Raw genomic sequence first — 23,567 nt, forward strand, 5'->3', positions numbered from 1 at the left:
CTGTACATTTTTGACTATTTCAACTATTCTCTAATCCTAACTGTTCTCAAAAAAAAGGTGTATGTCGCCTTTAGTTGTTCTTGTGAGTGTATAGTCTGATAGTATGATGGTATATTAACATGACAATCATTTTGCTTTGTCTTCTTAAACAGCAAAATTGTCAAGAAAACAGGTACACAATGTGAAACAAGCAAAGAAAGTTTTAATGATAAAAAAAATCATACAGCTCTCACAGGAAGTGGAAGTGTCCATCCTGTAACAGTATTGAGACACGATCATGTCTGGCTGAGTAGCGACCGGAGAACGCACACATCTTATCATTGGGAGGAAGGGAGTGGAGAGGTTCTATCTGGAGAACACACATGTCTTATCATTGGGAGGCAGGGAGTGAAGAGGTTCTATCTGGAGAACACACACGTCTTGTCACTGGGAGGCAGGGAGTGGAGAGGTTCTATCTGGAGAACACACATGTCTTATCATTGGGAGGCAGGGAGTGAAGAGGTTCTATCTGGAGAACACACACGTCTTGTCACTGGGAGGCAGGGAGTGGAGAGGTTCTATCAGGAGAACACACACGTCTTATCATTGGGAGGCAGGGAGTGGAGAGGTTCTATCTGGAGAACACACACGTTTTATCATTGGGAAGCAGGGAGTGGAGAGGTTCTATCTCGCCAGGCGTGCCTGTAGGCTCTATGGCTGGGGAGTGTCCGACAAAATATCCTTCAGTAAAAGATTAAAATGCAACAGTACAAACGTGATTAATCCTATTCATGACTGTTCCTGTTCATACACTGACCACTCCCTGTAAGGATGACTAATGCATGTTGAGGGAGTCTTGTAACTTGTTATACAGCGTGGACAGAGCTATACTGCAATACTAGTTCACTTCAAGTCTGAGGAAAAAGCCTTTTCAAAAGAGCACATTTGTTAGTGAAAAAAAACCATGACTACAATGAAATTGAGCACATTCGCTCAACACTGATGTTACATGATTGGCAAACTCCCTTTTAAAATATATCTCATGTTAAATAGTAATTGATCAGACCGTGTAGAGCTATCAGTCAGTATCTCTTCAGTAACTCAGTAACAGTATCAGGTAAACACTAGAAAACACTAAGCAGTAACTTGGCGTTATACTACTGTCGCTTGAAATAATTTGTATGGGCTAGTGTAGAAGGCCCGATGGGTGGGGCTTGAAAATAGGCGGTGGTTAGATGGGGAAAGCAAGTGTGAAAAGGTGAGTTTTGAGCGCAGTTTTGGTGGTGGGAGGGTTTTGATGTGGGAGGGTAGTGAATTCCACAGGGTGGGGGCAGCGACTGAGAAAGCCCGGTCACCCCAGGTCTGGCGCTTTGTCTTGGGAACTTGCAGCAGGTTGGCAGTAGCAGACCTGAGGGATTGGCAGGGGACGTGGTGGTGGAGGAGATCAGCAAGGTAGGGAGGGGCCAGGTTGTTGAGGGCCTTGTAGGTTGGTGAGCAGAATTTTAAAGTCGATTCTGTGTTTGACTGGTAGCCAGTGAAGCTCACGGAGGACTGGTGTGATGTGCTCTCTGGCGCGGGTACTGGTGAGAAGGCGAGCGGCGGAGTTTTGAACATACTGTTGATGACTTTGGTGGTGGTACCGTAGAGAAGACTGTTGCAGTAGTCGAGCCTGGATGTGATAAATGCGTGGATGAGTGTCTCTGCAGCGGTGAGAGACAGGTTGGGGCGGAGACGGACGAGGTTTCAAAGGTGGAAAAAGGCTGTCTTGGTAATTTGGTTGACATGAGGGAGGAGAGAATGGGGTATAGCAAAAAGTAGAAAGAGGGTAATCAAACGATCAGAGGTCCAAAAAGTTAGAGGCTTAAAGGCGACAGTAGTGCTGTTAAAAAATTTAAATCAAATCGCGGGCGGAGAAGCAGCGCCAGCGTCCTCTCCGGTGGATGTAGCCTACTGTACAGGACATACAATAACCTGCTTGGGTCTCTGGTGGGCCTACTGTACTAACACACAAGCTGTAAAATAAGAAGACCCTGTCAGCCAGGTTGTTTGGCCAGCCACATTCTGAAAACATGTGAGTCAACAAGCCAGATTTGCATCCCCTTCTGAGAAGGGGACTCCTTAAAATGATCTCAGGCTCAGGTGAACATCACGCTCCAGCAGTCTGAGTGAGATGTCTCTGCACTATCAATCCTGAGGATGATCCTCCAACTGTGCTTCCACCACTGCTCAGGACAATCGATAGACACGGATGAGATTGTGCGTTAAGCTATTTGGCAAGAATAGAGGCAGGGCAGAGAATTAAACACCTGAGAAACATAACAGCATTGCTGCAGTGAGACAGTAAACCACAGCTTGGATCATTACCAGCTGTTCTATTAAAGGCACCACATCTAGAGATGTATGGACAGATAGCCGACATTTTAAGCAAGTAGCGAGCCCCAGCAACTAAGGAGGTGGTCCTTCTTATAAGCCATCGTTTCTCCTCAGAATTCAGCGTTGAATGGGTAGTCCTTGTGCTTCAAACCCCTGGATGGAGAGAGGACAGAGAGCAGATCATCATTTAGAGAGAAGTGCTCACTCACATTTCAAACAAGTAGCTCCTTAATCAGCCTGGTCTGATCTTGAATGGCTGTGTGGTTTTAATCAGCCTGGTCTGATCTTGAATGGCTGTGTGGTTTTTAATGTCACCAGTTCATGGGAAGCGCTCTCCAGTTCCTGTTGAATCCCTTGATGGTGTTCATCTCGTCCTCAGTCAGCTCAAAGTCGAACACCTGCAACGTGCAAAACACATGCTCACAGTAGAACACACACATTCACGTAACATGTGGCCTAATTATGTATTCATGCACGTTATAATTGAAAAAGTATGTGTGTTAGCATACATATGATCGACTTTAAAAAGGGTCAGAGTCTCGTGGAGCGCTGAACGACTTTATTTCTACTTCTTTACTCCTCATGAATGTTCCAGCTTCAGATGAATCAATGTTTAACAAACTGAAATATTCCGCGCCTAAATTCGAGGAAATGTTGTGGGGGGGGGGGCTTTCTCAGATCTGTTAGTGATGGGGTTCCATACAGAGGTGTGTAATAGAAAGCCTAGTCAAAAAAGTACATTATTTAAACATTTCAATTAACATTAACAATATTTCCATATCAAATCAGCTAATTTTCTTAATCCTGTAAGAGGCTGAAACAGTCTCCAAATGTAGTGATTGCCTATGACAGTACATGATGAACTGTCCAAATGCAGTGATTATCAACATGACCTATGACCTTTGACAGTACATTAATGGACTGGGGCATCCTACCTGGAAGTTCTCCTGGATGCGCTGAGGAGTGATGGACTTTGGGATGACGATCACGTTCCTCTGGATCTGGAACCGGATCAGTACCTGGGGGAGGTGGAACACGTGAACGGGCTTCGAGTCAAATCAAATCACATCAAATTTGATTCATCGAATGTTCAGTACATTGTGCACTTGACCCAGTCCCTGAGCTCTGAGACATACAGTACCTGCGCCGGGGTCTTCTTGTGCTTCCCAGCAATGGCCTTGATGTTGGGATCCTCCAAGAGAGAGGGGTCCTCAGGCGTGGCCCTAGGAGAGGTTCACATGGACACACATTGTCACAGTCAGACAAACCCAAGCCCAAGACTGTTTGTAAGGCTTAGCAGAGATGGGCTAAGAGAGGACAGAAGTATATTTCTTTACTATATATATATATTAGGGCTATAATATATATATTAGGGCTGTCAACGTTAACATGTTAACGCTCGCAATTAATCTGGAAACTTTAACACGTTAAAAAGAATGAACGCAAATTAATGATATTAACCAACATTGACTCAAACTTTCTCCCATAATTCCAAACGCGAGTGTTTACGTGGCTGAATTAGCCTACTGAAAGATGTGAAACATGGATAAATCTCTTTCTCATGCAGTAATTCAGCCAGGTAAACACTCATGTAAACACTCGCTGAGCAGGTTGCGCTGAGATAACGCAACGGTCAGAGGTTAAGCTTCATCACCGAAGCAAGTTAAGTTAAAAAAAAAAACACAAAAACCTGTGATTCCTCTAACAAGCCTGGCTTCAGCCCCTGAATGTGTCTGCCAGGCTACTAATTGATCATGCAGCTCTTTATTCTATTATTACACCACACATGTAGGCTATTTCTACCCCCCCCCCCCCCAAATACAATATTAGTATTTTAAACTTGTGATTAATCATGATTAATCACAGCCTATTATTGTGATTAACTCAAATACATTTTAAATCGATTGACAGCCCTGTATATAAACGCCCTATATATGTATGTATTTGTTGCAACTGCTGTAGTTCTCAGCACGGTGGGTAGAGTGATCTGACCAGGGTCTGTCTGGGGAGCCCAGGGGGCTGTAGGCCGTCACAGAGATGCCCTGAGAGTGACAGTAGCTGATCATCTTCTCCTGGTTCAGGTAAGGGTGGCACTCAATCTGCCAGGGGTACACAGTAGGACATGGTTCAATCATCTCATACAACAATACTACACCATGAAGCAGGAGTTGTAATACATCTAGTTCACAGAATTACATGGTTCGTATATATTAGATAAACACTGGCATACTTTTCCTATTCTGTAACGTGAATATATCTATCTATTCTATGTTAGGAGTCTTAATATATCAAGCAGATGAATACAGTGGCTCTGAGTGACTGCATGTTGGGGGCCCTAATGAGGAAGTGAGTGGTCATCATGCTTATTCAGTGTCTACAGCCGCTGAGTTACAAGTATAAGCACTGCTAAATGACTGTGTTACAGTAAGCGGCCATAGTGTTTGTTTTGTGTTAAATGCGACGGTCAGTGACAACAGAACTGAAAAAGTGTTAGGAAGGCTTAGATATTAGCATAATTTGGTAGGTTTAGAGTTCATTAAATCCAGCATGAGATAGATGAGCTTAGTAGATATTATTAGAGTAGCAGTCCCTCTCCCAGCCCCAGTAGAGTTTCCCATTCAAACACAGTTTAGATGTGCCCCCCCTCCATTTGTACTGGTTTGTTAGTTTCATTATTTCATTATTCTGGTTGTTGTGTGGAGCCAGACGTCATCCTCTGGCTACCCTGCAGGTCAGTATAGTCAAGTCTAGAACAAGTGCGTTCTCTTCTCCACAAGCTCCAGACATGACTCCATCAGTCAAAGGTACATGTATACAGCATTGCCTACATAGCTAAGCTAAGTAGCTAACAATATCAGCTAAGTAACTTACAGTTCAGAGTAAGTCGTAAGTTGCTTATAAGCAGAGTGATTTGGAGTGAGTTAAGAGCGAGGGAACCACCAGACATTAGACCAGCGGAAGAGACTCCTTGACTCCTGTAAGGTTTCAATAAGTTGTAAGTTGCAACGAGAGACACTTCTAATATACACCCAATATAAGTCTGTAACAAACTAGGGTTAGTGATGTAAGGGTTATCTTTACAACCAGGGTGGTACGGAAAGGGCAGCCCAATGATCTGTGTCCTGGAAACTTTACAACATATACCTGGGACTGGGAGGGTCCGTCTATGTCGAGGTTTTAAGTCTTTTATTACGTCCAGATTTATGGACAGGAAAGGGGGAGTTGCACATCTTATGGTTAAAGTGTGAGACACAGATTGCACTGGGCACTCTCTCAACTGACCAGCCTTGCTGCAGGTTGCTTGACCAGAACCCACATTTGAGTGCTTGTGACAATCCTTGGATGAATAAACTCTGGTAACTCTGTTGAAATGTTTTGCTTCTCAACCCATATTGAACGAGAAATTCTACAACAGTGGAACAGTGGTTAGGCTCATTGAGTGCCAGGTCCATTAGATGAGCAAGAAGACTGCCATGTTTGTGAGTATATACACATTAGGCTTCGTCGTGGTCATACTGTGTTGTACTGATAATGCTCAATGAAACAGGTTAGAATTATTCCTGGGTGTGCCCTGATAAATGCACAAACAGGTGAGACAAACACAAAAATGTTTTTCCTGGTTACTGAATAATTTCCTGTACCTGATTGGTGGCTGGTTTGTACTTGAGGCCTGGCTTGTTCAGGATGGCTTCTATCTGCTCCTTGTTGAAGTTGGAGATGCCGATGGCCTTGACCAGACCAGCATCCACCAGCTCTTCCATCCCCTGTTCAACAGGTCAACAGGGACAAGAGTACGGCTCAGCCATTAGACAGAGCACATTCCCCATTAAGCCTGAGCCACATGCTTTCAGAACAACAAAAAATGGATCAATTTGGAAGACTCTCCCTACTAACACAGTGGGTTGCAGCAACGTTGCACATAAGTTGTAGTTTGGTAAGTTGCAACATTACCATCATGTCACGTCACGCCTATACTATTGGATGGAAGTGATTGATCAGGTGTGCTGCACACCGGATTCATCGCAACTGCCATCCAATAGTATAGGACAGGAAAGAAATATGCCTGTCGAGTTTCAGGAAGTAGTGGAGCTTGTGCAAGGAGCTGATTTGTTTTTGTAATGCAAATTATAAATGTAGCCAATGGAAGTGTCGGCCACGTTGCATCAACGTAACAATATATAGACGTGTATACCACGTTGCAGCCAGGTACGACTACTAAAATCACAATGTTGTGTGCGCATTGCGGGCACGTTGTGGGCACGTTAGACCTGCACGTTGCAGCAATTTGTGTGCATATACCGCGTTTGCGTTGCATGCACGTTTAACTTGACGTTGAGTGGACCATACAAACGTCTAAATTGCACGTTGCTGCAACATTGCTGCAACCGAATTGTGTTAGTAGGGCTGTAGTATACAGTAATAGTAGGCTTATTCAATCTGCATCTGGGATACTGTCCCTGAATGAAAGGCTAGCTAATAGACTAGCCACGTTGAATCTACAGATTCTGTTTTTTACCTGTATAAATAAAGGTTAAATAAATAAAATAAAAAAAAGAATATTGATGGTGTGTTATGTATATCTGTGTTATGAGCTGTGTTCCAAACCGTTCCCTATTACAGAAATTGTGAACTATAAAGTGTGTTCGCCATTTTCTTCAAGTGTCCGAATTCTCAAGGGTTAATTTGATTCACTAGTCCACTAGAAAATACCCACAATTCACAGCAATTTCTAGTGAGCAGAGGATGTACCCTACAATTTCTCGTTCACTACACAGGCAGTAGTGAGTGAGTGAGTGAGTGAGTGAGTGAGTGAGTGAGTGAGTGAGTGAGTGAGTGGTTTTGAACACAGCCCTGGTCTCTCTTACCTCCCAGGTGTCCAGGAAGCTGGTCTGGTCGCTGATAACCAACCCTTCACTGTCCAGCGGGAACAGCTCAGTGCCCGCCTGCAAACCAGAGGTTATACTCATAAAATAACTCATAAAAGTTACACATGACAACTACATCCCACACGCCTGACCCCCTAAACCAGAAGAGGCTCTTCTATTTGTCTCTTTGAAGCTAATCAAGTGTAAAGAAACCTATCAAGTGTAAAGAACCTCTCTGTGCTACTGTACAACTGAGAGAGTGGAGTGGATGCCCTGAGCTGCTAAATAAAATAATAAATCAATGGTTATTTGTCATATGTACATGATACAGGTAACCATGTAGAATGAAATGCAAAACACGAGGCTGCCCCTGAGATGAAGAGTCTCATGCTCTACCGGCTGAGCTAGCCAGGCAGCTTAGGGACTGCTGGTCTCACCTGGAAGCCCATTGGCCAGTGGATGAGGTAGAGGTCCAGGTAGTCCAGCTGCAGGTCGCTGAGAGTCTTCTGACAGGCTCCCTTCACCAGAGACGCCTCATGGAAGGTGCACCACAGCTGGACAAAAGAGACTGATTACAGCCGTTACACACACCAAAAAAATGCTCGAGTTCTGGCTCCTCAGCCTTTGCTGCAACAACAGAATAATAATACAACATAATAATAACTGTGCTGTTATTTCACTGTTATCATAACAGTGCACTGCAATACAATAACAAGACTAGGTCCACCTAGTTTAGGCTGGACCAGACTCCACATACTCACAGTTGGGCTGGCGTTCACATCCACGTCTTTCCTTTACCTCCACTGTCCTCCACCTTACTGTCTGTAAAGTAGCCTGGCGGTGCTAGCTAACATTATACTGCCTGTAAAGTAGCCTGGCGGTGCTAGCTAACATTATACTGTCTGTAAAGTAGCCTGGCGGTGCTAGCTAACATTATACTGCCTGTAAAGTAGCCTGGCAGTGCTAGCTAACATTATACTGTCTGTAAAGTAGCCTGGCAGTGCTAGCTAACATTATACTGTCTGTAAAGTAGCCTGGCAGTGCTAGCTAACATTATACTGTCTGTAAAGTAGCCTGGCAGTGCTAGCTAACATTATACTGTCTGTAAAGTAGCCTGGCGGTGCTAGCTAACATTATACTGCCTGTAAAGTAGCCTGGCAGTGCTAGCTAACCTTATACTGTCTGTAAAGTAGCCTGGCAGTGCTAGCTAACATTATACTGCCTGTAAAGTAGCCTGGCGGTGCTAGCTAACATTATACTGTCTGTAAAGTAGCCTGGCAGTGCTAGCTAGCTGTCTTTTGTCATAATCAGTTACATAACTAGCTAACATGAACTATCGTTAACTGATCGTACTATAATGCCTCGTTGGTATCATAAAAAAATTATAATTTAATAATAGTGTATAACGGGGGGGGTCTGGGGGTACCACAGGGCCTGATCTGCATCATCCATCCCACTGCTCCTTGAGAGAACCTCCTCCTTGAGAGAACCTCCTCCCTGCCCAGTGGTGAAGGTGCCCTTACCGCAATGGTCTCACCTTACTGACCACGAACAGGCCCTCTCTCTCCACCACGCCCTCTTCAATCATGGTCTCACCTTACTGACCACGAACAGGCCCTCTCTCTCCACCACGCCCTCTTCAATCATGGTCTCACCTTACTGACCACGAACAGGCCCTCTCTCTTCACCACGCCCTCTTCAATCATGGTCTCACCTTACTGACCACGAACAGGCCCTCTCTCTCCACCACGCCCTCTTTAATCATGGTCTCACCTTACTGACCACGAACAGGCCCTCTCTCTTCACCACGCCCTCTTCAATCATGGTCTCACCTTACTGACCACGAACAGGCCCTCTCTCTTCACCACGCCCTCTTCAATCATGGTCTCACCTTACTGACCACGAACAGGCCCTCTCTCTTCACCACGCCCTCTTCAATCATGGTCTCACCTTACTGACCACGAACAGGCCCTCTCTCTTCACCACGCCCTCTTCAATCATGGTCTCACCTTACTGACCACGAACAGGCCCTCTCTCTTCACCACGCCCTCTTCAATCATGGTCTCACCTTACTGACCACGAACAGGCCCTCTCTCTTCACCACGCCCTCTTCAATCATATCCCGGAGGCCCTCGCCCACCTCTGTCTCGTTCTGATAGACGAAGGCTCCATCGATGAGCCGGTACCCGGCAGAGATGGCCGCCTTCACCGCCTCCGTCACCTTACCTGGAGGGGACTGAGGGAAGGATGAGGAAAGACAGACATGGCAACAGTTAGCTGGGACTGAGGGAAGGATGAGGAAAGGGATGATACAAGACAGACATGGCAACAGTTAGCTGGGACTGAGGGAAGGATGAGGAAAGGGATGATACAAGACAGACATGGCAACAGTTAACTGGGACTGAGGGAAGGATGAGGGAAGGGATGATACAAGACAGACATGGCAACAGTTAGCTGTATTTCAAGCTAGCTAGCCAAATTGAAAGTTATCTCCGAAACTAAAGATGTGGTGTAGTCAGCGTGGATAATAGCCAGTAACGAAGCGTTAGCTGCATTACACTGTTATAGACGCCGTGATGTCCATGATGCTACGCAGATGAATGCTACTAACTTACACAATCACTGACTTATGCGAGGCTCAATGGAGTTAAGTAGCCTAATTCGCTGACAATAATAATAATAATAATAATATAAATAATAATGCTCGCATAACCATAAGCACAATCATAATCATAATGCTAATAATATTTTCAGCATACTGGTACATGCATGCAAAGCACCTTCCATGTCCCGAGTCCCACAACAGGCATTTCTGCGCCGGTGTTCAGTTTCACAGATTTTGCCATTCCTGGTTTCCAAATATAGACTCGCAGACAGTTCGCTTCAAGCTCAAGGCAAATGCGGATCGGACGATCTCTGTGATGGTATATAATTGATCACGGAACGAGTGCTCTGACCGCTTTGAGTTGGAAAACATCGATGTCCGCCAACGATGATCGATTGCTCTGCTCTCGGAGATGACGTTTTGGGTCGCGTCGCGTCACCATGCTCTCCTGCGCGTTGGGAGGGAGCTGAGCTGAGTTTATATTATACCTCCATGAAGGGAGGTCACTCTCCAGACGTTGAATCGCTGCGCTATTTATTTATATAGCGCATTTCATACCCAGAGGCAACAAAATGCGCTTTACAGAGAACAAGGGAGGTGGGCATACGACCCACCCCTACATATTCCAGAGGGAAGCAAAAAAACAAAAATCACCCGGGGGCCAGATAAGTGAGCTGTAAAAATTCTTCCCTGACCCCTCTCAACAAGGCGATCGAGCAAGCTCCTGGAGTATGTTTGTCTACCGGCTAAGAACATTTATAGAGCAATAAATATTAAATTACATTTTCAGAGTAAGAGAGGCTAATAACTATTACTATAACTAGTGTATCAGCTTAATAACTCTCATGGGTCTGGCTTTCAGACTAGAGCTGAGCCGAGTGGGAGCAGGAGGGATGAGAGCATGAATGGGAGGCCTCACGAGTTGGAATAAAATACATTATATTATAATGTTAAAAAAAAAGATTGAAAATAGAATACGTGACCACACTGGTATGCACAATAAATAAGTCAAACACTAACCACATTTATTTATTTTTTCCTCTCACCTTTATGTGGACAACAATATTCATCAGAGACCAACAGGTCACCATTTCTGACTGCTGCTATCATACCGGCATAAAATGTGCAACAGCGACCTCTAGCGTCATAAAACGTGGTGGTTCACCATTTTCGGTGCAATAGGAGGTGGGGTTTGAACGTGGATGTATTAACAGGGGTTAGAAGCGTGTGGCGGGGAGTGTTCTCATAAATGTCATTTCCAGTAATCCTCAACCCCTCTATGTCTGCTCTTCCTCTTGTTGTCTTCCTGGCTCTTCGCCGCTCAGCTCAGTCCAAGTACTAGAGCACCAGTTACTGGACATAAATCATAACACTGTTTAAACAAAACTGCTAACTGTTTGGCATTCAGAGTTTGCTTTGGCTATCTGTGAATCAACATCTTGGTGTATTTGTGAAGAAGAGACACATTACATAAATACAATTCAGGTGTATATATACAGAGACACTGTGATGGCGACGGTTAAACTTATTTACAAACAAATTCACATCCACACATGTCTTTATTAAGAACAGCAGGTTTTCATCTGTAATAGTGATGCTTGTGTCTCAATCAACCAAGCTTCCTGTGGTGCCGTATACTGTGGTAGTTCTGCTCTTGGTAGGATGCCAGGTCGCAGGGCTAGGGGTCAGGGGTCAGGATAGCAAGTTCAGGCGTCAGCATTAGGGGTCAGCTGGGAGTGGTCAGGGCAGGGCCTGCGGGCTGAGCTGGTGCTTGACTCTACCGGAGCTGTCGCTTAGCGCCAGCCCACCGGAGGAGGGGGAGGGACCCCACACCTTCTCCAGCCCCAGAACCAGGGACAACACGATGGCTGCCACCTGCAGGACAACACGTCTGTGGAGTTCACCTTCTGAATAGGTAGCTAATAGTAATGTCTGTATTAGTGGAGGGCATTGAGACACTGACAGCAGCCTTTTAGGGGCGCTAACATGACACTGTAGTTTAGACTTGAAGAAGTCATATACAGGCACATGCGTAACTGGAGACATACAACTCTTAGTCAAATACAACATAAAAGCTAGGGAAATATGTTCAACAAAGTACAATCTGACGTTTGGAGTGCTGTTGTTTTTTTAATGGAGGTTGAAGTGAAAACATGTCTACGGTACCATGACTGTGGCGAAGGCAGAGATGAGGCCGATCATGACTTGGATGAGGAAGTCCATGTGTCTCTTCAGGATGGGGCCGCAGGGCTGGGCCAATGGGAACACATGTTACGGTAACACTTTACAATAAGGGTACATTAATAAGCATTAGTTAATGCATTATTAAGCATTAAGTAACAGTTAATTAATGTCTCTTAACCATTTACTAATGTTATTTATGTTAAAGGTACCCAATGTAGTTTTTGACCACTAGTTTGCGCTCTAGAGCAAATTTGAGAAGGTGGTCCCCGAAAATCGCGTACTATGTCATTGCGTCAATACGCGGAGCACATCATAGTGACGTTTCACACATTTTTGTTGTTTTCAAAACATTAGCTAAATATCATTTTGCGAAGATATTAAAAGGTAGGAAAGACATTCAAGTGATTCAACATGTTTATTAGACTACAAGGAACCATATAATCGAGGAAATCGAAAATAAACAAAGAACGGATTGTTTTGATTCACGTTTCGTTGGGTACCTTTAACTAAGGTTAACTCGCCTAACCCTAACCTTAACTAAGGTATTAATTAACATTAGTAACCTAACCTAACCCTAAATAAGCATTAGTTAACAGTTAACTCTTTTGTGACCCTTATTGTAAAGTGTGACATGTTAGTACTGAAGTACGGCAGCAACATCCTGCTCGATAGGAACATCGGAGGAGATATTACCTTGCTGTGCACCTGTAGCTCTTGTGACTCTCCGCTGGTTTCATTGTGTGGCGTTTGTATCTGCAGAAATCACACAGATACACAATCACACACACAGATACACAATCACACACACTGATCACACACACACTTCCCCTACCCAGCCCCACCCTGTGTTCTCCAGGCCCACCTCCACTCTGAGGCATGGGCTGCCAGAGGAGTATACACGCACACACTCTCTATCCCCCCCAGAGAGACAGCCATACACACACACACACACACACACACACACTCTCTATCCCCCACAGAGAGACAGCCATACACACACACACACACACACACACACGCACACACTCTCTATCCCCCACAGAGAGACAGCCATACACACACACACACACACACACACACTCTCTATCCCCCACAGAGAGACAGCCATACACACACACACACACACACACACACACACTCTCTCTATCCCCCACAGAGAGACAGCCATACACACACACACACACACACACACTCTCTACCCCCCACAGAGAGACAGCCGAACACACACACACACACACACACACACACACACACACACACACACACACACACACTCTCTCTACCCCCCACAGAGAGACAGCCATACACACACACACACACACACACACACACACACACACACACACTCTCTACCCCCCCCAGAGAGATAGCCATACACACACACACACACACACACACACACACACACACACACACACTCTCTACCCCCCACAGAGAGACAGCCATACACACACACACACACACACACACACACACACACACACACTCTCTACCCCCCCCAGAGAGATAGCCATACACACACACACACACACACACACACACACACACACACACTCTCTACCCCCCCCAGAGAGACAGCCATACACTCACTCACACACACACACACACACACACACACACACACACACACACACACCTCAACGGTGCGGCAGGGGCTATGAGAGGAGTGGTCAGCGCGCGTCTGCTGGGGACAGAGGCAGGAGGCTGGGACCTGACCCCCCCAGTCAGAGTAGTCCTTCAGACCACAGCACTGGTCCTGACAGACAGACAGACAGACAGACAGACAGACAGACAGCATCACACAGTACCGCACCACTGATCAAACAAGATTTCAGATCAGCCACACACACCCAGAGCTGGATCAATATCTGAGATCCTCTCAATCCTAGCCTGCCTAGTTCCAGGATAAAGCCTCCTTAGTCCAGCAGGGTAACCAACAACATCAAAACAACCACACACACCGCAAACAGAATAATCTAGTCAGCGCTGAGAGAATGATGTGTTATTGTGTAGGTCCCCCCTCCAGTACAATGGACAGGACTGGTGTGGTGCCACATATTAAATGAAGATTACATTCGGATTAGATTAGTTCCTTCATTACCCAAGCCTGCAGTTTGTTGAGCTCTCTCTGGAACTGGGGTTCGGTGCTGTGGAGAGGGACCATGCTCTCAAACCTCTTCTCCAATATGTCCCCCATCTCAACAACAGTACAAACACTTTGTCAGGCTTTCAAGTGAAAGTTGAACATTAAGCTTATATGCCAGATCACCAGATCCCAGTCGACTGACACACACAGTATTCATACCCGAAGAGACACAGAATAGTTAATATTGTAGGCCTACGTACAGTATGAAAATAAGAGCTAATCCTTAGTACAGTAAGAGCTAGTGGGTACCTTGGGTTGAATCTTAATCAGAGGAGACGCAACGATTATGAGAACTATCAACTCAGTTGTCAGGAAGACTGCGTACTGAAGGGAGTGAAGGAGAGAGAGAGAGACAGGGAGAGAGAGAGGGGAGAGAGAGAAAGAGAGAGAGAGAAAGGGGGAGAGAGAGAGAGAGAGAGAGAAAGGGGGAGAGAGAGAGAGAGGGGGAGAGAGAGAAAGGGGGAGAGAGAGAGAGGGGGATGAGAGAGAGAGGTGGGGAGAAAGAGAGAGAGAGACGGAGGTATCAGAACACAGGTCCATCTTCAGATCATTGCAGATCTTCTGAATGAAGACAGAAGCCATGTTTCCATCCACTTGTCAATCGAATTGTGTGAGGATCGCTAGAAATATGAATGCGAATAAAGCCGGTGAACGTGCGTTTCCATCTAGAGCTTTAAATCGGATAAAGCATTTATCACAAAAGCCTTTTATCGAACAAGAGAAAATCCGATGAGATCAACAGTACAAACTTTTTGTCGATTTTCATGATTTTTAATCGAATTTTACTGTTTCCATAAGGCATTTTTAATTCGATATAACTTAATTCGCATAAAACGTGTGGATGGAAACATGGCTATTAAGATGGTAAGACAGCCATGTGACGACTGACCAGAACCAGGAGCAGTTTCCTGTCAGTGTAGGCAGCGTAGGCTCCCACCACAGAGAACAGCACCGTCAGCGGTCCAAACACGTTGAGCACCAACCCGCCCTGGGAAGAACTCCGCCACTCCAGCTGCACAGCAGAGCACAGTAGAGCAGCAGTAGAATAGAATAGAACACATTATGAGTTACAGTAGATTCAGAGGAACCTGGCCTCTGCTTTTAGTTTCCACTGGAGCAGTGGTGTCTGTAGGTTAGTGTAGATACAGCCCTGGGGTAATACCACCACCTGGTCCTCCTACCTCAGGGCCTTGTTTGAAGGTATATGTGAAGCCAACAACCAGGAGAAATCCACCAAAGATCTGAAAACGTACAGTGAGGTTTAACTGTAGGCCTGAGTCATTTCCATTACAGTACGTCATAATGTTCATCAATGTTTGGCATCCTTAGACACACACACAGACACAATATCTGGAAGAACCGCCCCAATGTAGATATTTCAGAAAGTACAAACCTTAAATCAAACAAAAAATCTAAATAAGAAAGAGTTAATGTCCTGGTCAGGTGTCGTCTGCTGCTCAGCGGCTACAGTAGGCTAGTCCCTCTCCAGCAGACGCACTCTCCCTGTTCTCCCTTTAGAGCCATACCAACCTTATGGGTACCGAAATCATGTCTGCGATCCCAGTTCAGTCCCCAGGTCAGCGAGCATCTGACGGCTCAGGTGAACTCACCAGCAGCAGAACACTGACGGCAATGCACAGCCCTCTGATGTAGGTCCTCTCTGCAGCCATGGTTAGATAATATCCTCCTTTCTGGCGGCTCCAGCTGAAATGTGCCTGGGGCTCAGGACTCTTGAGGCTCCAGAGATCCAGACCTGAGGTGATTTACATTGTTTAAAGACTGATCGCTCTGCTTGTTATTCTTAGACATGGAAAATGACCAAGTTTGGAAGGTCATCTGTTTTTTTACTAGCAAAAGGGTCAACACTGCCAAGAGAGAAGAGCAGTAATGAAAGATGGCTTTTGGTGAGCAATTTTAATTGTTTTTTGCATATTCTCAGTAGCAAGCACTTCTTGAAAACACTGAAAAATGCATTAATTAGATCGCTTGAGTGGGTACGATTGTAAAGTAGAATGTCGCGGCTTTTCTTCAGACGTCATCACAAGTTCAGGATGATTTCCCACCGCCCCGTTTGTGTAGCTCTTCAGAGACGGGGGCTCCTCGACCCATCGGATCAAACACAGGACAAATACAGGGCTCTGACATCACAGAAAAACAGCAGACACTTCCTACATTTCTGTCATGTTGGCAGCAATCACAACAAATAGCGTTTCCCAGATGAGGATGAAACTCAGGTAAATCATTATTAGATATTCTTTATTTCCAAAGGCACCCACAGAGAATGTGCATACTGCAAAAAACATTCAACAAAAACAGTACATCAACACAAACAGAACATCATCCTATGGCAGCAGTTACCTTCTAGCATCAATCTATAAACTGGCAAAATTATATACTGTATCCATAAATTCAAGAGTCAGAGAGCAATACAACTAAAATGATTAAAACACCAATAAAACACCATTGCAGCACATTTGCTGCAATGCATGTTCACAACAGAATCACAATCCAGTATCACAATCCAGTATCACAATCCAGTATCACCGAATGGAAATGACTGCTAGGTCACAATTCGATTAGATCAAAACAAATGGCAGTCACTAAAACAACTTGAGAAAACATTGATCAGAACAAAATGTGGAATACAGTATAAATGCGTTTTTAAGTACATGCAGACTTCAATACAATATATTTTGACTTTTCAGTGCACAATTTATAGTCAGGTAGAAGAGGTTCTTGGAACATCTGCCCAGGTAAAAACGGATCAGTTCCTAGGCAGTGGTGGCATCCACTTTCCCTATCTGGCAGTAGAGAGTCATGGCAAAGGCCATTCCAAAGAGCTGATGAGGAGAAAACAGAAGGAGCATCACAATGCATTCACCATTCATTCAGGAGAAGGAAAATTTCAGATCAGAAGATGTTCATCCAGCCAATCCATTTCATGACGTTTGCTACAAATCTCAAGAACGAGTCTGTACACTAGACATTTTAGATGTATGAAATGGTGCTCAATGCGATTGGTTCTCACCATGAGGATGGCGATGGCGAAGGCGATGCCCAGCACCACGACAGCGTGCTTCTCCATGAACGAGGTCACAAACTTCACACAGGGCTGAGGAAGAGAGAGACGCCACTCAAAAAAGGGTTGGATTGACAGGACTGACAGACATTAAGGACCAGACGACTCCCATCAACGGGGAAATCGCTAACGTTTCTTTCGGTCACAGGCAAGCCATCTAGTTCAGAGCCATCTAGTTCAGAGCCATCTAGTTCAGAGCCATCTCGTTCAGAGCCCTCTAGTTCAGAGCCATCTCGTTCAGAGCCCTCTAGTTCAGAGCCCTCTAGTTCAGAGCCAGCTTGTGCAGCATCAACACATGAAACACTAATAAAAAGCTTGGTGACTTTCCTCTGGGCCCCATGGCTGCATGTTATGAGCAGAGCGGCTTTCCTCTGGGCCCCATGGCTGCATGTTATGAGCATGGCTGCATGTTATGAGCATGGCTGCATGTTATGAGCAGAGCATGAACACAGCTCTGAAGCTCCTTCTCTCACCGTTTCGTAGACCTGCCGTCCGTCCACCAGCTTGCACTTCTGGGTGGTGTCCTTGCAGTTGCAGGAGGAGGGCACGTTGCTGCCCCAGTCCTCTGGACCGTTGATCAGACCACAGCACTTCCCCTACAGGCAGCAGGGGACAGGAGGACAGGGTCAGTTCCCACCGTCTCAAGAGCCACACAGACTAAAGAACATCGGGACTCGTCCGCTTGTGATCTGAAGAGTCCAGTCCTTAGTCCAGAGTTGTAGTTCAGTAGTACCCACCTCCTCCTCCAGCTTCTGCAGGTCTGTTTGGATCTCAGGTTTTTGGCTCAGAGGCAGAAGTTTCTCCAGACGTTCCTTCACCCACTCCTTAGTCTACAGACCAGGCATTGACAGACATCATCATGCACAGATAGAGCAACAGAAGAACCATGGATCTCTCGCCGCTTCTTCACCCAGAGCCATCAATGACATCACTTCCTCACCTTGTCCTCGCCGACGGCTCCCAGAATGCCAGCGGCCAGCAGCAGGATGAAGATGAGGAGCAGCCCGATGAAGAACTGCAACAGAACAACAGGTCAACATCCTGGCTACGACCCCATTCAACTAACATCCCGGCTACGACCCCATTCAACTAACATCCTGGCTACTACCCCATTCAATTAACATCCCGGCTACGACCCCATTCAACTAACATCCCCGCTACAACCCCATTCAACTAACATCCCGGCTACGACCCCATTCAACTAACATCCCGACTACGACCCCATTCAACTAACATCCCGGCTACGACCCCATTCAACTAACATCCCGGCTACGACCCCATTCAACAAACATCCCGGCTACGACCCCATTCAACAAACCCATCATTTTCCTAATGGAGGTCAAGTCCACGTATGCGTGTGTGTGTGTGTGTGTGTGTGTGTGTGTGTGTGTGTATGCCCACCAGCAACAGCATGCAGCGGTTCTCCCGGATGGCACCACAACAGCCCAGGAACCCCAACACCATGATGATGACCCCGATGGCGATGAGCAGGTCTATTCCTGGAACCACCTCACTTGTGATCTGGGGACACAGGATTACGTCACGGGTGTGTGTGACACTGAATAATGTACGATATTCACACATTACTTGTGAATATAATATCGTAGACGTCATATCGTAGACGTCATATATACGCATGCACAGATCGAGCAACATGCAGACCCAGAATCTCTAGCTGCCTCTTCAGCCAGAGCCACTAAAGGATATTTACCTTGTTCCCATCCTTGCTCACTTTCAGGTAGATGGCCACGCCGAGGATGATGCATCCACTCACCTGGAAGATGAATCAAAGCGTGGGAAGGGAGGGAAGTGGTGAGGTTTCTCTGGAGGAATACAACTTAAAAAAAAATCAGATTGTATAGTGTATAATTTGCGCCTTTTGTGCTTCGTGTTCCATGTCCCTTTGATGTACTTTGCGCTGCCACATTCACGGGACAGCAAAACAATTTCCCCTCGGGATTGATAAAGTACCTACCCACCCAAAGACCCATCTGAACTAGTCAAAGGTGCGCTTGCCATTGAGGCACTAGCTCCCTCTGGTGACCAATCCAGGTAACTGCAGCCATCGACATATTTGTAGAATTAGTTCTTCTGGCTGGGGTCCCACAATGTTACCACACAGCCACTGGAGTAAACCACGGTTAGTGTGTGGGTTACATGAAATATTTAACTGAAAACAATTAGCAAGCAGCAAGAAACCTGATCCATGCCATGAATGATTAATAACAGAAGCTATTTCATAGAACATGCCCTGAACCCCAGCACGTCCTCAGGAAGTAGAATATACATCTGTTGAAGCTACAGCAAAACAGACCCCTGGTTAGACAGAAAAACCTAGTGGTCCGAGGGTTACATCACGTTGTGGGATTTGATGTTGAATGATTTTAGATCCCATTTCACAAAATGCTCCTTATTCAAAAAATGCCATGCCTTTTCCACCAAGTGTGGAGTGAGACACGTTTCAATGCCGATTGTGATGGGAAATAAGATAAAAACATGTTTTGCGATAAGAACAAACTGCAAATATGGGCTTCTCTTGCCCCAGGCTTCTCACAGACCTTTACTGTCCCTACATTCATGGCAAAACAAAGAGGCCGTCATGTTTGCACTGACCTGACTCAGATCTCAAACATGGTCGCATTGTGCCACTCCCACACCAGACGTATAGAAGAGCTGGAAAAACCGCACAGCAGGTTATTGGAATGACCAATGGCTGGAGTGGCTTCAACAAGAATGCTACTGCAAATAAAAGTGAGGAGGGCTACGGCATTCCTAACACTGGTCAAAACAAGCAGGCTAGGGGCTGTGGGAAGGTGCTCAAACACAAATCCATTAAAAAAGCAGCACGTCCAAAGCTCTTCCACAGACAATCATACCCCGATGAAGGTCATGAGACCGAAACATGTTGGCTGCCTCATTTTATTGTTCATATTGTATTGTTAATGAACTAGCCACTTGTTAAAGCTTGTTAATCTATGGACGAGTGCCTTGGGCTCGCTGCTTTTAAGAATGCTTCTGCACTATGAAAACGAGATCTTAACGCCCATTGCTTTAGAAAACAATGCCTGCTTTTGTTCTTTACAGTTGGCTTCACACTTTAGACATGGTGGTTAACTGCCACCTAGGTAGATTAAGACTTCTTACCGTTTGTTCAGTTAGTTAAAAAGCTCTTACTTTGAACTGGCTCTTTATAAATGCTGGAAACAAACTTGTAACCGATTTATAAATTATGGAAACACACTCATCTCCTGTATGCGCCTCACCTCCCCGCTGCTAGGCAACAGGGAGACAAACATGGCGTTTTGAGACTTTTCTTTGTGTCTGCAGATGACAAATGACGAGGCCTGGCCGCTACCCACTTATCGCACAGAGTACACACTCACTCCACACACAGACAGGAAGCACTGGCCTAAGAGAGACCCAGTAGAAAGTGTCTGCTCTGAGCGTAGCTCTGCCTGGCCTCTTTCACATCACATCCTGTTTGCAGGCAAGGAGACCGGCTGCTTTCTCAACACCTCTGCTACACCTATCCAGAGAGGGACTGACATTAAACAGCACTGTATGATTGTCCTGCTTTCTGTTTTAAATGTCTATAATGTCTTGCTTTTTGTTTTAATGCTTTTAATGTCTCATGTAAAGCACCTTGAATTGCCCTGTGGCTGAAATGTGCAATATTAATAAACTTGCCTTGCCTAATAATGAATAGGCCAGTTCCAAGATGCTTTGGAACATTTCTGTCCCAAGTTAAGCAATGGCCCAAGTTAAGCAATCACTCTTAAGATGACTGTACCCTGAGTACTGTATATGGAATATTGTAGTTGACGAACCCTCTTCTCATTCTACTCGCCCACTCCACCTTGTGCAATAAGGAAAAATTGTGCTCTTGAGAAATGTGGGCCTATACACTCCTCCTTAAACACACGTGAGTAGAGTAGAGCAGCACACACATGCCCAAACACCTGTCTGCATAATGTAGTTAAACCTGGGCCCCAACCACACGGGCCCCAACCACACAACCCCCACACCCAACCCCTTGTAGGTGGGTGTACTCCGCCTGTGCTAAGGTGTGTCGAGCCAGCGTGTCAAGAGACTCGTACCGTAGCCCATCAGGCCGACAGAAATACTGGGTTCTAGACATCCAATCTGACTGACACAACCGGTTATAGCGACATCCTCACATTCTTAGATCCACCTCCGTTCTTCACACGGGTCTAACCGCTGGTTCACCTCTGGGTTAGCTCCGCCCCCGAATGGAAGACGAGATGCCAGGATTCAAATGCGTTCAAGGGGAACTAAAGCTTCTGCTTCAAATATAGGACAGGAGTGGCAGATCTGAAGGGTCCTGACATCCTGGATCATGAAGAGTCTGCTCCTTGATGGCAGCATTTCCCTCGAGAACGCTACGGTCTCAGAAGGATATCAGAATATGAGAAACATTCAGGCCTGACAGGGACACACAGCAACATACTAGTCATGGAGTTATAGTCTAGTCATGAAGACAGGAAGTACAGACAGAAGATAGCCAGACGCCAGAGCATCAACGTCCTGTTCTATAAAGGAGTTCACATCCAGATTGCAGCTTCATATATTCTCCATTAGTATAATCATACATGGCCTAGCGTAGTCTGGCCCTGAGAGGAGGAGATGAAATTATTATTGATTTGCTGTAATCTTATGGAGCGGAGGATGTGAGGGTAACTCCCACCAGGCAGCAGACGCAAACCAGGGAGCAGTCTGGGACAGGAGAGCCTCAGCTCCACACCCAGAGAGGATACAAAGGGATGGGTTGTAATAGTCCAGTCTCCACACAAAGATGCTTTTCAACGTAGGCTATTTGCATAATAGCATCCCATGCAAACATGCGAGTTGACCACTGACTACAGAAAAGAGTACCACTGACTACAGAAAACTGTCACTATCAAACCTTACGTTATATATTGCATAAAAGCATATGCTAAATGACAAAGCAACTTACGATAATATTTACGAATGCTTTAAACATATTTACTGTAAGTCCAGCACCATGTTTCTTTGTTTCTCAGCATAAACATATGAAACCAGTTAAGAATGAGAACCAATGACTTAACAGGTGAACGTCTGTAGCCATTAGCACATGTAGACTCACCCAGAAGAGCAGGTTGAAGAGAAAGAGAAGGTACTTGATGCACTTGTTGACGGCCATGGTCTCTCCACAAACACACCAAGAGACTGGTCAGGTCCTGTAGAGGGTAGTTGCTCTTCAGTCCTGCTTGACAGGATGTGTGTGTGTGTGTGTGTGTGTGTGTGTGTGTGTGTGTGTGTGTGTGTGTGTGTGAGAGAGATAGAGAAGGAGACAGAGAAAAGTGTGTGTGTGTATGAACGCTGAGTGAGTGAGTGTGTGTGTGCTCGCTCCACTCCCTTTGAGAGCTGTGGGTGTGGTCAGCCAGCCGTGCTAGGGGTTTTCCCTATAAAAACTGACTCTGGGTCTGCCTGGATGCTTTAAAAAAAAAAAAAAGCACAGCTACTGTATGTAGAGAAAAACAGAACTAATGTGGGTATTCTGTTGAGCCAGAGGTAGGTTACATGCAGCCGTATCCAAATAGTTGAGGTGTTCTTTGAGGCTTCCTCTTTATCCCGTAGCATGTCTCTGCTGGTCAGCTCGATTAGCAGGACATGGTGTTATATTAGCACTCTGGGGCGGGGCCGGGGATGGGTGCATCTCAATAGTGTGAAGTGGATTCCCTTTCCTCAACTCATATTGTTTACGTTCTGCATTGACGCAGACAGACTACAGTGGTCAAAGTAGCTTCAGAGCCAGCTCGTTTTTTCACCTGTCCCCTCTCTGCTGATCAGCGTGGACGAGGGTTGAGGGAGGAGGAAGGAGGCGAGGAAAGGAGACAGCTTTAGACTATATGAACCAGCCTGTAAGAGGAGCTCTGCCCAGTCCTTAATGAGAGTAATCAGCCTGTAACCATGACCAGCTGGGAATTCACAAACCAGTCACCTGCCCTCGTATTGTATTGTATTATTGTTAAAGTAGTTACTCTGATATCTGAGGTTTACTTCTAAAATGTATCTTCATATTTAATCAATATTTAATCTGTGTATGGTTTGACTTAGTCATCTGTTGCACCTGTTTAAACTTTAACTGGACCAGTACAACAGGATGTTAATTTCTCCCCAGCAGAAGTCGTAAATCTTGGTTTTGTAAATGGTGTGTATGTGGCATGACCTTCAGTGGTGTGTGTGTGTGTGTGTGTGTGTGTGTGTGTGTGCGTGTGTGCGCGCGCGTGCGTGTGTGTGTGTCACAGCAGTCTGTCTCATCATGAAACACGTTGGATTGCCGTCTGTTATCAC

The 23,567-nt window shown here is 45.6% G+C and overlaps 2 protein-coding genes across 3 annotated transcripts; both read right to left on the bottom strand.

Moving 5' to 3' along the window:
* Positions 1-289: 289 nt before the first annotated feature.
* Positions 290-10,130, bottom strand: LOC311317180 (aldo-keto reductase family 1 member B1-like). Of its 2 annotated transcripts, XM_084448218.1 has the most exons (10): positions 9,998-10,130; positions 9,286-9,453; positions 7,655-7,771; positions 7,218-7,295; positions 5,994-6,116; positions 4,345-4,451; positions 3,494-3,575; positions 3,288-3,371; positions 2,668-2,750; positions 290-2,505 (listed from the first exon to the last, which is right to left on the bottom strand). In XM_084448218.1, the coding sequence occupies exons 1-10, from the start codon at positions 10,061-10,063 to the stop codon at positions 2,463-2,465; spliced, it is 951 nt and encodes a 316-aa protein (XP_084304344.1). In that variant the 5' UTR covers positions 10,064-10,130; the 3' UTR covers positions 290-2,462. The 2 variants fall into 2 exon arrangements, with proteins under 2 accessions (XP_084304344.1, XP_084304345.1); XM_084448219.1 differs by lacking the exons at positions 9,286-9,453; positions 9,998-10,130 and adding an exon at positions 8,755-8,776.
* Positions 10,131-16,856: 6,726 nt separating this feature from the next.
* LOC311317166 (tetraspanin-8-like) lies at positions 16,857-22,413 on the bottom strand (the record flags this gene model as incomplete). Its single annotated transcript, XM_084448199.1, has 8 exons — positions 16,857-16,992; positions 17,181-17,264; positions 17,705-17,827; positions 17,969-18,061; positions 18,172-18,246; positions 18,633-18,752; positions 18,943-19,005; positions 22,357-22,413. 8 exons carry the CDS (start codon positions 22,411-22,413, stop codon positions 16,924-16,926), a joined length of 684 nt encoding a protein of 227 aa, XP_084304325.1. The 3' UTR covers positions 16,857-16,923.
* Positions 22,414-23,567: the final 1,154 nt, after the last annotated feature.

This window comes from Borostomias antarcticus (assembly GCF_949987555.1).
Source record: "Borostomias antarcticus genome assembly, chromosome: 13".
In the NCBI taxonomy this organism is placed as follows: domain Eukaryota; kingdom Metazoa; phylum Chordata; class Actinopteri; order Stomiiformes; family Stomiidae; genus Borostomias; species Borostomias antarcticus.

Excerpts from the sequence above, each read along its gene's own strand:
- LOC311317180 (XM_084448218.1), bottom strand. The coding sequence starts at position 10,063 with ATGGCAAAATCTGTGAAACTGAACACCGGCGCAGAAATGCCTGTTGTG. Across the intron at positions 9,454-9,997 it reads TGGGACTCGGGACATGGAAG|TCCCCTCCAGGTAAGGTGAC; the intron begins GTGCTTTGCATG and ends TCCTTCCCTCAG. Across the intron at positions 3,372-3,493 it reads ACAAGAAGACCCCGGCGCAG|GTACTGATCCGGTTCCAGAT; the intron begins GTACTGTATGTC and ends CACCTCCCCCAG.